The sequence below is a fragment of the Triturus cristatus genome, chromosome 3_1 (genome assembly GCF_964204655.1).
Source record: "Triturus cristatus chromosome 3_1, aTriCri1.1, whole genome shotgun sequence".
Lineage (NCBI taxonomy): Eukaryota > Metazoa > Chordata > Amphibia > Caudata > Salamandridae > Triturus > Triturus cristatus.
In genome coordinates, this window is record NC_140583.1 from 519,809,282 (window position 1) to 519,824,631 (window position 15,350).

General features: G+C 46.0%; 1 protein-coding gene across 2 annotated transcripts in view; it reads left to right on the plus strand.

The window, feature by feature from the left end:
* The window catches only part of KIF7 (kinesin family member 7), a 448,976-nt gene that overhangs the window by 393,049 nt on the left and 40,577 nt on the right, over positions 1-15,350 (plus strand). For both annotated transcript variants that reach the window (XM_085644436.1, XM_085644435.1), the window contains exon 16: positions 9,334-9,532. In XM_085644436.1, coding sequence (XP_085500562.1) covers positions 9,334-9,532 — 199 coding nt within the window. The remainder of the gene's footprint in view (positions 1-9,333; positions 9,533-15,350) is intronic.

Sequence of the window (15,350 nt, forward strand, 5' to 3'; positions counted from 1 at the left end):
CTGGCAGAGGCTCTCATGTCAGTCCTTTGGTGCCTGCAAACCTGCAGGAAAGCAGCTCCTCTGCTCCAAGTGAGATGTCACTGGCCATGTGAAGTCGTAGATCACTCTTACACAGCTTTTAAAGGTGACACCTCTTTCTGAACGAGTGGGGTCCTTGCTCTTGTCTGGGACAGCAGGCAGGCTGGTACGGTTGGTGCCATGCCTGTCGCTACACCTCAGTTCTCATGTCATGGGCTCTACTTTGTATTTCTTTCTTCTTTAGGCAGGCAAATCTGATTTTCTGATGTCAGGGGGCCACCTAAATACTCAATTTAGGTGTGCTAAGGGGAGCGAAGGTTAGTAGCTAATGGGCTACTTACCCCTGGGGTCACTACACCCCCTAGATGACCACCTGCTGTGGGAAGTGGGAATCAATCTGACCCACAGTTCCTAATTTCACCAAAATCAATATAGTGAAATCCTAGGGGTGCTAAATGTGCCTCCGGGCAGGGAGTGGCAGCTCCTTGGTCTGGGGGAAGCCAGGCTTGCATATCAAGGGTGGTGTGTTCTTTGAAGATCCCTGCCTTACATGCCAATTTACCAGGCATCCTTTTGAAGAAGCTGTAAACCCCTCGTGCCAGAGCAGGCATTGTTTCTGACTTTTAAGAGTCGGGCTGTCACCTCCTAGGGGTTCAGAAAATTGTCTGTGGTGGCAGGCTGGACAGGACAAGTTAGCCAGCACTCTAGAGGACTAGTAGGTTTCACTGGGTACCTCTAATTTACCCTCTGGGTGCAAGTATTATTAAATCTAACACTGGAATCCGTGTGGGTTTATTAATATGAGGTGTTTTATACCAAACACCATAGGTTTCAGTAAAGCCAATTGTAGCTGGGAAACAAGTTTTGACCAGTGCCCAGTACATACCTTAAGATGGCTTCCCTGCTCACCTGTAATATCCAGCAATGGAACTAGATATTACAGGGGCATATCTGCTCATGCAGATACGTTCTCATATATGCTATAATGCACACTGCCTTAGGTTTTCAAAGCCTGCTGTTGGGGTGACTTACATATATCCCATGCAGTGTCTTTGTCATGGCGCACAGGAGTGTGCCATGTCATGTTTTTAAACTTGGTTTGCACCATGTTGCGCAGTCTGCAATGGCTGTCTGTGTGGGATTTGTGTATGGGTTCCTTAGGGTGGCATAAGATATGCTGCAGCCCTTAGGGACCCTCTTTAGTACTCATGCCCTAGGTACTTGGGGTACCATTTACTAGGAACTTAGAGGGGTGCTGAAGTCCTTAGATCATTTTGAAACAATCAGACATCACTTTGCTTTAAGGAAGGAGTACTGGCACTGAAGTCTAGTTAGCAGGCTTCAGAGCATGGCACAGCTTAAAAGGGGGCAAAAAGTGGGGGGGGCAACTAACAAACCCCCAGTTTCCTACAACAATCATCTCCCTTAGACCAATATTGAGCTCTAAGATCTTACCACTCAGGAACCATTCAATCACTTTCACAAGCATAGGGTGGTTCTTTGTACCAACCCCAAATTTTAGCCTAGTTGTCTCACCTTTTCACATGAATCTGACCAGTGAGCTGCTGGACTTCTTCCCACAACCTCTAGTCTGTAATGGAAAAAGCCCTTCACACTCTAGTAGTTAAGAGGACACATATTATATTGCTGGAACTAAACCTTATGGAAACCAAATCGGCATTTTGTAGTCTTCGACAAACCACCTGGGGGTCATGCCATGTCTGCAGCCGGCACTGCGCAGTGGATTGTTGAGTTCATCCAGACTTGCTTTGCTTAGGTCAAGTGCATACTCCTTGTGCCCCTTTGAGTTCACTCTACACGCATGAAAGGAGCACCCTAGCCTTTTTGGATAATATTCTTTTTAACTGATCCCTGCAAAGCTACAACTAGGTCAACACCTCACACCTTCACAAAGCTCTATTGTGTAGATGTTGTAGCACACCAGCATTTTAGTTGGCCAGGCTGTTTTAATAACACTCTTTAAACATCTGCATTATCTGCTCACTAGACACCTCTTTATAGAGGGACTGCTTTATAGTCTATGCAGAGCATGTCTATCTACAGCCACACAGTACGAAGGAAAGTGTTACTATCTTGTAACCATCTGTTCTTAGTGTGTAGTGCTGGAGATTCACTAGCACCACCGTCCTCCCTGGAAGACAGCTATGATCCCAGATGTTTCTATATTATTTTTTTCACTCCCTTTACTGTGCACAGAACACTTTTTCAACACTGCACCCCGCTTACACTACTCACCTGCTGAGCGGAAAGCATTCTGAAGTGGAGCTAGTGTGATGGTGCAATGTAGACCAAGGGTAGGGCCACAACTGGTCTTGTGACTCAGACTTCTTCCAAGACCAACATGTTGCAAACATCCCAGTCCAACACTAGATAACAGAGCATACGCATCTACAGCACTACACGCTGCGAACGGATGGGTACAGGGTAAGTAACATTTTCCATATACACACAGATGGGGGGGGGGGGGGAGGGGCTAAGTATACACGCATAGTTGTATTTAAAAATCTTTTTTTTCACACAAAACCTAAGACTTGCAAGCCTGTTGCTATGCCAGACTTCATAAACAAAGCCCATGATAAAATAAGTTTGCAACCCACTGCTCACAAAGTACCTACAAGCAAGGAGGTGGAAGAGTCTGAGTAACAAGGTTCATAGAAAGTGTCATACAGATGGAGATTGGATATGGGCAGTGGCATTGTACAATACATTGTAAAAATAATATGATGTAGGAAAAACAGAACAGACAAAATTAAGCTAATATAACCTAACATAAAGGAATATATCGCCATACAGAGGACAAGAATAGCAGACAAGATGAGAGAAATGTGTTGGAATAGAAACAAAACTCATAGCATGCCTGTAGTCAGAGTGTATAATGCAGTTGATTATGAAGGCACAGTAGTGCTGTAGATGGTAGTATAATTTGCAGCAGTTAAAGGAGGTCTTGGTATTTTCCAGATATAAATCAAGGTTGTTTCAGAGGGTTTTGTGCACCTGTATGGCCTTAACTGAATGTTATCAGCTATATGTTTGAAGCCAACTCATGGATGCTAGGTGTGGATAGTTAGACTTTCAGCCTGCTTTCCAGAAAATGCATTAATAGACATTTTCACTGAAAATACCACATTAGTAATCAGTTTTTCTAGATAAATCCTTTCCAAAACTAATTTCTTTAAGGACTCTCTGCTGTGCAAGACTGATCGGCATTTAACCCTGTAGACTTCCTCTTATGGGTATTACTTAAGAAGTGTGGACATGCCTCCTTGTGGTGATTGGTATCATATAAAGTCTACCTTGCCTATTGCTTATAGTCTGTCTTTGATTTAATTGGTTTTTTAAATTATAGTTTATGAAGTGTGTCATTAAAAAAGAGGTCTCCTGGTGTAAACTGAAATATGGGAAATCGGAACAAAACCTTACAAAGTGACGGCAAATAAGTGTGTTTTTAGCATTTTCTTAATTCTACTTAAACACCTTCAACTAGTAGTCTTAGAGGGAGGGATATCCAGGTCATAGCAGTAACCATGGCAAATGAGTAGCTCCAGGATATTGCAGAGGTGCAGAGATACTCTTGTGTTTTTTAATTAAGCAAGAATCACATCATAACTTTAAATTATGGGGTCCATGATCAGCTCCACCAGGTTCATCTCAGTTCTAGTGCCGAAAATCCACTACATGGGAATTAAAATCGATAATCTAAATGTAGAAATATTTCCTCCATTTGAAACGCTATCAAAGAACACATCACATATCCTCCCTATTTGGTATGCTGCGTCCTGCTTTGCACATAGTGCCCACATACTTGTCTAAAATGCAAGTCTGTAGAAAAAAGTTTCGAGGATCAATGGTGCCAAATGCCCAAAATTTGAGGGAGAAGATGAGCTTGTCCCACAGCCCTTAAGTCTCTTCCGCCATGGTGCTGATGCAGGAATATACACAAAGAGCCTCTGCTTCACCAGACATTGCCATCAAAGAGAATGACGGATGCTCACCTCCTTAGTTACTAGTGGTTCCTAGATACCCTTCACCTCTCTGAGGTGTCACAGCTGATTTTGCCATCTTTCATGTTGGAACTTCTATCTATGGTGGAAGAAATTATCTGCTCTCTTCGAGCTTGGCAGACTGCCTCGCGAATACCTCCAGTATGGGCATTTGAACCTTTGTCCAGGCTACAGAAGTTCAATAAGAGGCAACTTGCCGCTTGCAGAACATCTTTCATTGGCTGCCAAGAAAAATCTGTCAACCCCAGGGTATTTCAGGAACAGACTCCCTTTAAACATGCATGGATAACCACTATTCAAGATGGCTACCCTTAAACTGAGCTCTGTCCCCCGCTAGAAAAAAAATCAAGATGTTCTACCTTCGTGTAGTGATCGCATCTAGGAGTGAGAGGGCAAGAGGAACTGCTTCTGAATGTGAAAGGGAGTGGCAAAAAAAGAAGGTTTTAGTGGAGCATTATAATTAAGTAGTGAATCAGTATTTTGTTCCTTGCAAATACCAGTGGGCAGGCATACTTTTTCATACACCAGTTAGCACCATGTAAGGGGGGGGAGATGGTATTACCTTGCTTCTACTTACAGTCCGCTCTGGTGGTTTTTCAGATTTTAGTTGTGAGAGGGATGGGGCATTCTACTCAATTGGTAAAACAGTGTGGGAGGGGTAAGGGTTATGTATGTGTTTTTTCGTTTAGCGGTTTTGATAAATCTGTATTGGCTAGAATATTTAAGTTTAGTTCAGATATGATGAATATATTTGATGATGTAATGGCACATGCCATCTCCAAAGTATATGGCTAATTCTCCTAAAACCCCTGAATACGATTTATCTCGTGGAACTAGGAATTGGATGATGCTAGGAAAACTAGATGGGTAATATCCTAAAAAATGACATAAAATACAGGTGGTGTTGCTTCGAGAGACATTGGTCCCCAAGCAGTGAGACCAGGTTTAGCAGAAGCTAAGGTGAGCAACAATACTTCGCATCCTACCATGCATACACATGGCAGGTAACCATAGTAATGTGTGTCAAGTTACCATTTAGATGCATTAAGATCCACGTTGGTGCAGAGGGTAGATATTCCTAATTGTTCACTGGCTAATAATATATGATGAGCCTATAACCCTTAAACATGTATAAACCAAATGTATGTCACATTGTTTCGACAAGTAATCTGTATGTACATGGAGGTTAACCCTCAGGTTATTGTTTGAGGTGGCGGTGAGGGAGAGGGGTTAGACTCTATTGACAGAATTTTGACTGTAGCTAGGTTGCTACTGTTGCCCTCTAGAGCATTCCTACAAATTACATAACAACGCAACCTCATATTCATATGGATTCACAGGAATCTAGTTGCAAAACATGTTATCACGCCTTGATCACTGGCTTGTGACAATGAATGCATGCACATGGTTGACCTGCTTCCTTTGCTCATTTTCGGACCACTCACTAGTACTTCTGACACTGACTTGATTGTACCTACCAGTGAGACAAGGAGACCAATGTGGCGCTTCACCTCAGAGGCACTTGTATGCATATTGTTTAAGACAGAAGTGAGGCAGGCACTTAGTGACTACATGAAATTGAATACATTAGGCCTGGAAGAAGCGTGCTGAGCTTTGGAAAGCCTTTAAAGCATACACTAAAGGAATATGTATTTCAAAACAAACTGGGATGCAAACATCTATTGAACAAATGCTCCAGCGTCTTGAGCGTGACATTAAAATATTTGAAACTGAATATACCCTGACACGCAAAACTGACACACTAGTGAGACTGAAGACGTTGCTAGTAGAATTTAGGATTATAGTGGATAGAAAAGTTGAATTCTTATGTGAATATTCGACTGGCAAACGTACACGATGAAGGAGAGCAACTAGGCAAAACAGTGGCCATCCTGTTATGCCCACAACAGCCCCCAAATATGGTTATTGAGTTGGAAGATGACACTGAAAATCCGATTAGGCGCACCCCCTACATTGTCAGCCTTCTCGAACCACTACACCCAACTATACTGCTGAAAAACACCCACCTAGGACAACAGAATAAAATAATATGTAGCTGGGGTCCCAATTGCCTGGCTAGCGGATCATGACTGCCAGATGGCTTTTGAAACATGTTTCAACCTCTGGAAGAATAAAGATCCGTGGCAGGGAGTAAATCACTTGCAAATGAGTGAGTGACAATATCATTTTATAGATATCTGAAGATTTTAGCTCCTCAACTGCCTGCGGTATATATCTGGAGGCAGATACAGTGAGAGCTCTACCTCTTACTTTAAGGGAATCTTCAATATTTGTGTGCAATTCTAGAGCTGTCCCTCACCCTTGCTCCATTGATGGCCCTTTTGGAATTTGTAAAGGACTTGCTAAGTTCTGCGAAGCGTCTTTGTGCCATGGCACTTTTGCTGGCCAAAAGGGTGGTAGCCCAGCAATGGGGTCCTGTGGCCAAGAGACTGTTCTCAGATTTGGCATATTGCAACAAGATGTGGGAAAGATGTACGTTGCTCATGCCCCAGACCTTCTGCCTTGAAAATATATGAGGCCCATTACATAAGTATCTTTGAAGCGAAGGCGGCACAACGTCGATGCAAACAGTAGAATGAATGATATATAACAGTTATTTTCCAGTGCTTTGGTTGAAACGGGTCATACTGATACGAAAGAAGGCCAACATGGCACATGCCAACCTCACTAATTATCAGCCCATTTCGCTGCTTCCTCTTATGGGCAAGCTGCTGGGAGGTCAAATAAATAAACAGCTTACAGATTATCTAGAGGATAATAAGATCCTGGATCCATCACAATCAGGGATCAGATCCTCACACAGCAGAGAGACTGCCACAGTAGCGGTCGCAGATCACGCAAGACTCTGTCTTGATGCCAATATGCCATCTATGCTTGTGCTGTTGGACTTAATCTACAGCGTTTGACACAGTGTCTCACCCCAGGGTGCTCTAAAGACTATATGAAATCAGAATCCATGGGGTGGCTCCACAATGGTTCAATTGATTTTTTAACAAACAGAACTCAAACCATCTCCCTTTGGTCTTTCAAATCGCGTACCATGTTTTTAGACAAGATGGTTCCCCAGGGCTCATGACTAAGCCCTATGCTTTTTAACATATATGTGCCCCGTTGCCAAGACTGTCAGACCTTTCAGATTTGAAATACTATCCTATACAGACGACACACAGTTGGGCATCTCCTTTGACAATGTCCTTGTCAAAGTAAAAGAACGTTTCTCAACAAGGATGAAAGCAATTACAGCCTGGAGGACTGAGAACTGCCTTCAGTTGAATGCAGAAAAAACGGAGATGATGCTGTTCGGTAAGGCCCAACAGCTCTGGTCCTCCGATTGGTGGCCTTCAGAATTAAGAGACTGCTCAGACACCTAAACAGGTAGAACTTGGGTGTCCGATTGGACCAAATTCCTTACCAGGAAAGAGCAGGATTTGTGTACCATCAGCACCTGCTTCCACATGATGCGCCTGTTGCGGAAAACCTTCCCTTTCCTTCCTCTATCGTCGATGAAAACTCAGGCACACATTAGCAGAGGGGATTATGGAGGTGTCCTGTTAACCCATGCAAATGAGACTTTATTATCGAAATTACAAGTTGTTCAAAACACTGCAGCCAGTCTCATTTGCAACCTTCCATCTGGCACTGCCTACTCACCTCTTTCGCAATCTTTACATTGGTTGCCTGTCCGGAAAAGAATGATTACATCTGCTGTCTTGCTCATAGACTGCCTGAGGCCCCAGCTGCCTAATCAGACTTTTGAGATCCAGTGATAAAGCTTCGCTCACTGTCCCACGGGTCAGAAGGTCCAGAGCTGGTGGCAGGTCTTACTCATACCTGGCCTCCTTTTACTGGAGTGAGTTTCCTCTTCACATTTGAATGTGCACAGATCATCTTAAATTTAAGGAGCTGCTCAAGACAGTGTTGTTTTAGTTCGGTAGTTTTCCCTCTGCCTGTGATCTGCCCCTGCACCAAGATATCCCCTCCCCCACCCCCCGGTGTGTATCGAGCATAATATCAAATTAAATTTACATAAATTAGATTAAGAACAAACATTTTACTAGCCCCGGTTGAATATACTTATGCTGTACCTGGGCTAGCTGTTGAGGCAACAGCTGTTTTACTTTGAAGGCCGGTAATAGGTGACGTGGTCAACAAGACACAGGTTTAGATTTCAGAGTAAAGAACTGTAGAAGGCGGGTGTCATGATATGAGGGTATAGAATGGACCTCCTATTTTCACTGTTGCATATGCATGAATCAAGTACTCTCATGTGCCCACGATAACCTGGAAATGTTAACTGCACCCTCTAATCCGCCTGAGAACATATTTGTGTGAGATTAGCTACTGCTATGTTTTTTGTTGATCATTGTTTAGTTTGCTTTGTTCCTTTATGTAGCTTCAATTACTTGTTAAATATGTGAAATAAAAAATGTGAATAACCGGTGTGAATAATTATTTCCTTGTGTTCTGTTCTTACTAAACAATTGGTTGTTGTGTTTACCATTTACTCCTGAGGCCAGAGTTTAGTTCTATTCAGTGTTCATAAATTTAATTAAAGGTTCCAGTAAAGCAATCACGGGAATATTTATTGTTTTAATTAACAGCCATCACTTCTCTCCATCAGGCCTTGGCATACACTAAAGCACTGAAAGAAAAGGGTCCTGCTAAGCTGCTGCAACTATGCATTAAGGGGCGTTGCAGTGGATTACTCCGTCAAAGGAGCAGTGTGTTTTCAGATCAGTTCCATTTCTTAAAATATCTTATTCCTTTTAAATAATTTATAAGGAGTTGATTTGCTATTTTCTGTTCAAATTGGAGGTGTTTAAAAAAGTAAATAAATTCATTTCATGCAACCTTTTAAATAGGCATATTAAAACACTTTTGTTGGAGATATCTATTTTTAACAGTGCTCCAGGATTTTGCAAAGGGGCAGAGATACTCCGTGTTTTTTAATTAAACAAGAATCGCAAGATATTGAACGAGGGTCAAAGTTAACACTTTCTCATGTGCTACTCAAGCATACGGTTACCAGCAGTAAACATTTGTTATCTATTGATTTAGAGATATCCTATGTTTCAGAGCTCCTTCACTTGTTGGGATATAGCAGTACCTTCTTTATCTGTTGCAACTAAGAAGCAAAGAGAATGCACGCATCATTTGTGTACCACAAGAAATTTGCAAACTGTATTGAAGCACGTTTGCATTCAGTCTACTCAGTAGGGTAAAAAATATGTTATGACATTTGCATGCTTGATTTTTGTGTCACATTATGTAGGTGGTGACGCTGCGAGAAGAAGAGCACAAACAACAAATTGCCTTCTCGGAGCTGGAGATGCAGCTGGATGAGCAGCAGCAGTTGGTGTACTGGCTGGAGGCAGCAGTGGAGCGGCAGCGTTTGGAGATGGATCGTCAGTTGACGCAGCAACAGAAAGAACATGAGCGCAATCTCCAACTTCTATTACAACAGTGCCAAGGTAACCAGCGTTGAAAGTCTTGGAAGAGAGCTCTTAAACATTTCTCATCATCTCAGCAGATAATTTATTTTATTTGATGGATTTTTTTAACCTGAATCTGCCCCAAGAGCTTCAGCATGCGGTTTGGAGGGGTTCATATGTGATAAGTACAGAGTACTAGGTGATAAATTCCAAGGGTACATGGAAATGCGTGTTGGATGTAATCATGTTCGAGGCATGTGGGCTGCTGAATTCATATCTGTGCATAGATCGCCGCCTAGTGTTGGGTCCGGATGATTGCACATTGTTGTCCTGGAAGAGTCTTCGAAGTATCACAAGATAGGTGGCTCCTCCCCTGGACTACAGTGCGCATGGGCATCCTCTCCATCCTTAGATTGTTTTTTTCCGCCATTGGGTTCGGATGTGACTATCTTAGCTCAACTTAGGAATACTTAGTTTTAGGACAAAAGGCCTTTAGTTTTCGTCGGTATAGTTACCGTTCGGTGTCGACTACTAGCTTTAGTGCTCCGCACCTTCTTCCAACTTCAGACCAGTTTGGTCCGAACTTCGAAGTTCGATCGACGATGGAATCGAGGACTCCATTCAAGAGGTGTCCGTTATGCCACGCGAAGTACCCTCATATCGACGTCCACCCCGTCTGTAATAAATGTCTCTCGCCGGATCACGACGAATCGAAATGCATGACCTGTGCACGGTTCCGATCTAAGAAGACTCTGCGGAACCGACGGGCAGCAAGGCTGGAGGCGCAGCAAGCAGCGCCTGCTCCCACCAACATATTCAGCACCGAGGACGAGGACGCCGAGAGCATGGAAGAAGTAGTCTCTAGCCCCGCTTCAGAACACGATTCCCGATCGGACGACGAAGACGAAGTGATCTTTCGACGTGAAGAAACCGTCGATGAGGTAGGAGACTTCGACGAGGCCTACGGGGCCGAAGAAGACAGCTCTCCCGAAGAGCTAGGCCAATCCGTCGAAACGGAGGCCGAAACTGTACGTCGTCATCAGGCTCCGGTCGAGGGATCGCCTTCGGGCCTTACCCAAGATCAAACACATGGTTCCTCGGCCCCACCTTCCGGTCCGGCCTCGAACACTCTGCAAGAGCCACTATTACCGAAGACGACCGGGTTGTTAAACCCAAAACCATCCATCGCTCCAGTCCCTTCAAAAACGAAAGTGAAACTGGTGGTGGTCGGATCGAAGGCGTCGAAACCATCCACTGCTCCGACGCCGAAAAGAGTCGTCGGCTCCGACCGCGTACAAAGAGACTTCGGCGCCGAGCTCACCGCAGCGGATACGGTTGACACCCAGAAAAAGCACGCCCTCGGGCACCTCAAGGCACCGAGACCTTCGGCACCGACACCGAAGGCCATAACCTCCGCAGTCAAGATGGCCGCCCCGGCTACGACAACGCCTAGCGCACCGGCGCCGACTAAGTCCTCGACTACGTCGACTGTCGATACATCCCTTCAGGCCAGTGACCCCCTTCCTACAAAAAAGTCGGGGCTGGCCTCGACGTCTACTACTAAGGGGCCCATCAAACCACCATCTGCGTTCACTGTGCAGCAGGTCTCCGCATCTTTACAACGCATCCGTAACCGGGCAACCCTCCACTCTATCTCGGGTCCCGACACACCCAAACCCTGTAAAGTGCACTCGGAGCCCTCCAACATTACGTTTGGGCTGCCACCGGCATCGGCACCGAAACTATTTCAAATTCGGACACGTGTCCTCCACACACAGTCCACCACCTCTGGCCTTACAGAACAAGAGTCTTCGGGGCCACAATTTATCGACGCCAACACTGGCAGGTTAATGCTCCACAAACGCAAGATAACGCCAGTTAGGGAAGAGGAGCACTACAAAATTCCTCTTAAATGCAAACTGCCGGCGGAGCAGGAACCAGTGCTCCAAGAACACTTCCAACACTTCCATCCAGATCCGCAGTCCTTTTCTCCTACCCCCTCCGAATCGGACGCAATACAGGACTATGGCGGGGAAGATTCCATCTACCCTGGGGACGTAGATCCTGATGAGCACCTACAAGACCCGGATCAGGCATGGGATGACCCCACAGACCAAAGTGTCGCGCCACATACTCAAGATGCGCAACTCTATAACGTAAAAACGTCTCCTACCGAGGACACAGCTGCATTCAATGCCCTCATCGAGCGGGCTGCTGCTCATCATGGGGTGGAACTCCATTCTGATGCCATTGAGGAAGACTTCCTGCTTGACACTTTCGCATCTTCAGAAAGAACTGTCAAAACCCTGCCCATGTTAAAAGGGGTTCTCAAACCCGCTAAAGACATTTTCAAGGACACCACAAGAGCCCGGGTGTTAAATCCTAGGATTGAAAAAAAATACAAGCCTGCACCCGGTGACCCTAAATACATTAGGGGTCAATTGCCGTTAGACTCCATGGTGGTTGCCAATGCTCGCAAGAGAGCCCACTCACAAACGACTGGTGATGCTCCTCCCCCAGACAAGGAGTCAAAAGTACTAGAAACATCGGGCAAACGCATTGCAGCGCAAGCAGCGAACATCCTGCGCATTGCCAATACACAGGCACTCCTGGCACATTATGACAGGTCACATTACGACACGCTGGAGTCACTGCTCCAACATCTACCAGATGAGTATAAGGAGTCCGCGGAGCTACTCATTAGAGAAGGACAACTCCTCACTAATGCATCCATAAAATGCGCCCTTGACGCAGCTGACACAGCGGCTAGGGCAATAAACACAAGCGTCATGCTAAGACGTCATGCCTGGTTAAGAATCTCCGGCTTCAAACCCGAGATCCAAAACAATATTCTAAACTTACCAGTTAACACAGAATTCTTATTAGGCCCAGACGTTGACACTACCCTAGAAAAGATAAAGAAAGACACTGACACTGCGAAATCAATGGGGGCTCTGCAAACGCAGCAATTTCGTAGTGGCTCCTTTCATCGCACTGGAAATAGAGGCACAACAAGGGGTCAGGGGTCACAACAGCAGTATACTAAAAGTGGCGCACAAAGCACCTATGACGAAAACAACAGGGGTGGATATCGTGGATCCAGCACCAAAGGCAGGGGACGTGGCTATGGCAACACCAGGTCCTCTCCAAAAAACAAACAGTGACGCCCTCTCCTTACCCCCCGACCACATAACACCTGTCGGGGGACGACTCCAGCTGTTCCTGTCCGCATGGAAGAACATCACCACGGACAGGTGGGTCAGGGACATCATCCAACATGGGTACTGTCTAGAACTAACTTCCACTCCACCCAACATACCACCAAAGCACCGTCCTATGTCAGCCGAACACTTAGATTTACTCCGGCAAGAAGTGCTTGCTATGCTCGCAAAAGGGGCAATAGAAGTAGTGTGTCAAGAATTCCTGTCATACAAGGGAAACACGCCCTTATGTAAACAGGAGAGCTGTTACATAACTCAAGGGAAACACGCCCTTATGTAAACAGGAGAGCTGTTACATAACTCAAGGGAAACACGCCCTTATGTAAACAGGAGAGCTGTTACATAACTCAAGGGAAACACGCCCTTATGTAAACAGGAGAGCTGTTACATAACTCAAGGAAAACACGCCCTATAAAGGGAGGAACCGGGAGGTACAAGGCTGTCGGATATTGTGTTTACACCGACGTACCTGCTTCGTGAAGAGCAGTGTTCCGGAGTGGTGCTCCAGTAAGGCAAGAACGGAGGTAGGTCGAGTCGTTACTCCCTGGGCCGTGTCTTGCCCCATCGTCACCTGTGAAGGACCCGGAAGCTCTACCGGTCAACCATTGAGCTTCGCTTTTTGACTCGGCTGAGTCCAAGCGCAGTGGCGCTTTTGCTGGTTGGAGTCGTAACTCCCAGCCCGACCAGAGACACAGGGACTGCCAGCTGTAACGCACACCAGGAGGTGTTTGCCGTGTTACAGACTCGGAAGTCCACAGGATCGATCGAGCGGCTGCTCTCGGTTCAGTCTTCTTGCTTGTGATTGGGGTATCGGTGACGCATCACCAGGAGGTGACTCCGCGTCCCGGTGCAGTCTGAGGAAGAGGTTGAGCGGCTGCTCCCTTCAGGTAGAGACCCCGGCTGGGTGTTTCCCTGACTCCTCGATTCTCCCCAACACTCTTCGTGCCCCTCACAGCCTACCGATTGGCATTGTCGGCCATTTCATTTCTGCCCTCTGTTGGCATACGCCGCGATCGGCGTATATGCAGAGGACGGTTAGGACCATCCGTGCTGTGGGCTGGTAACGTACTTAGCCTGGAGGATTCCAGTGACTATAACTTTTGTTTGTTCTTTGTATTTTATTTGCCTTCATTAAAAGAACAAACCCTTCACAAGTGGTTGCGTCCTCATTGTCGTGTCTGTTAAACGATCCTGAGACGTTCAGGGCGTTACATAGTGCCCATCGACCAGCAGGGCACAGGGGTGTACTCTCTGTACTTCTTAATCCCAAAAAAGGACGGCTCGCTCAGACCTATCCTAGACCTGCGACCCCTAAACCTATGTATACTATCGGAGCATTTCCATATGCTCACCCTCCAGCAGGTTCTCCCACTACTCAGTCACGGGGATTTCCTAGCTACGCTAGACCTGAAGGATGCATACTTCCACATACCAATACACCCTTCACACAGGAAATACCTCAGATTCACTATTCAAGGGAATCACTATCATTTCAAAGTTCTCCCCTTCGGAGTAACAACAGCACCCAGGGTCTTTACCAAGTGCCTGGCAACAGTGGCCGCGCATCTGCGAAGACAAAACATTCACGTCTTCCCTTATCTGGATGACTGGCTAGTTCAGGCCAAGTCAGCACAACAATGTGCCACCCACATGTCCCACACCATTCACCGTCTGGGATTCTCACTAAATTACCCAAAATCAAGTCTCCAACCTGCGCACGTACAACAGTACTTAGGCGCAACGATCGACACTCTGGCTGCCACAGCTCAGCCAACTTTAGTGAGAATCAACAGCATGCAACAGCTGATCTCCAAATTCCAACCTCAGCACTCCCTTCCTGCGCGAGTATTCATGCAGTTGATAGGCATGATGGCCTCCTGCATTTTCATAGTCCCACACGCGAGACTACATATGCGCCCGCTTCAGGAGTGCTTGGCACGTCAATGGAATCAGGCTCACGGGCAATTAAAAGACCTAGTGTTGGTGAGCGGTCGGGCATACAACTCTCTGCATTGGTGGAATCCACAAAACCTTTGCAAGGGCCGACCGTTCCAAGAGCCTGTTCCACAAATAGTACTGACAGCGGACGCCTCTCTCCAGGGATGGGGAGCTCATGTACTCAATTACACAGTGCAGGGACTATGGACGACACAGCAAAAGAAGATGCACATCAACCTTCTGGAACTGATGGCAATCTTCCTAGCCATGAAGGCATTCAAAGTACACCTGTGCAACAAAGTCGTGTTGATCCGGACGGACAACATGACTGCCATGTACTACATACAGAAGCAGGGAGGAACACACTCTCCACAGTTGTCTCATCTGGCTCAGAGCATGTGGAAGTGGGCCATTCAAAGGAACATATTCCTCATGGCGGAACACCTCGCCGGCAAGGACAACCAGATGGCGGATCTGCTTAGCAGACACAGCCACCAGATGCACGAGTGGGAGCTACACCCATCAGTACTCCAACCGTACTTCCAGCAGTGGGGTCATCCAGAGATAGACCTATTCGCCACAAACGAAAACGCAAAATGCCAAAGCTTTGCCGCCAGGTTCCCACATCCACAGTCGCAGGGCAATGCGATATGGATGAACTGGTCCGGCAGATTTGCGTACGCTTTTCCCCCAGCGCC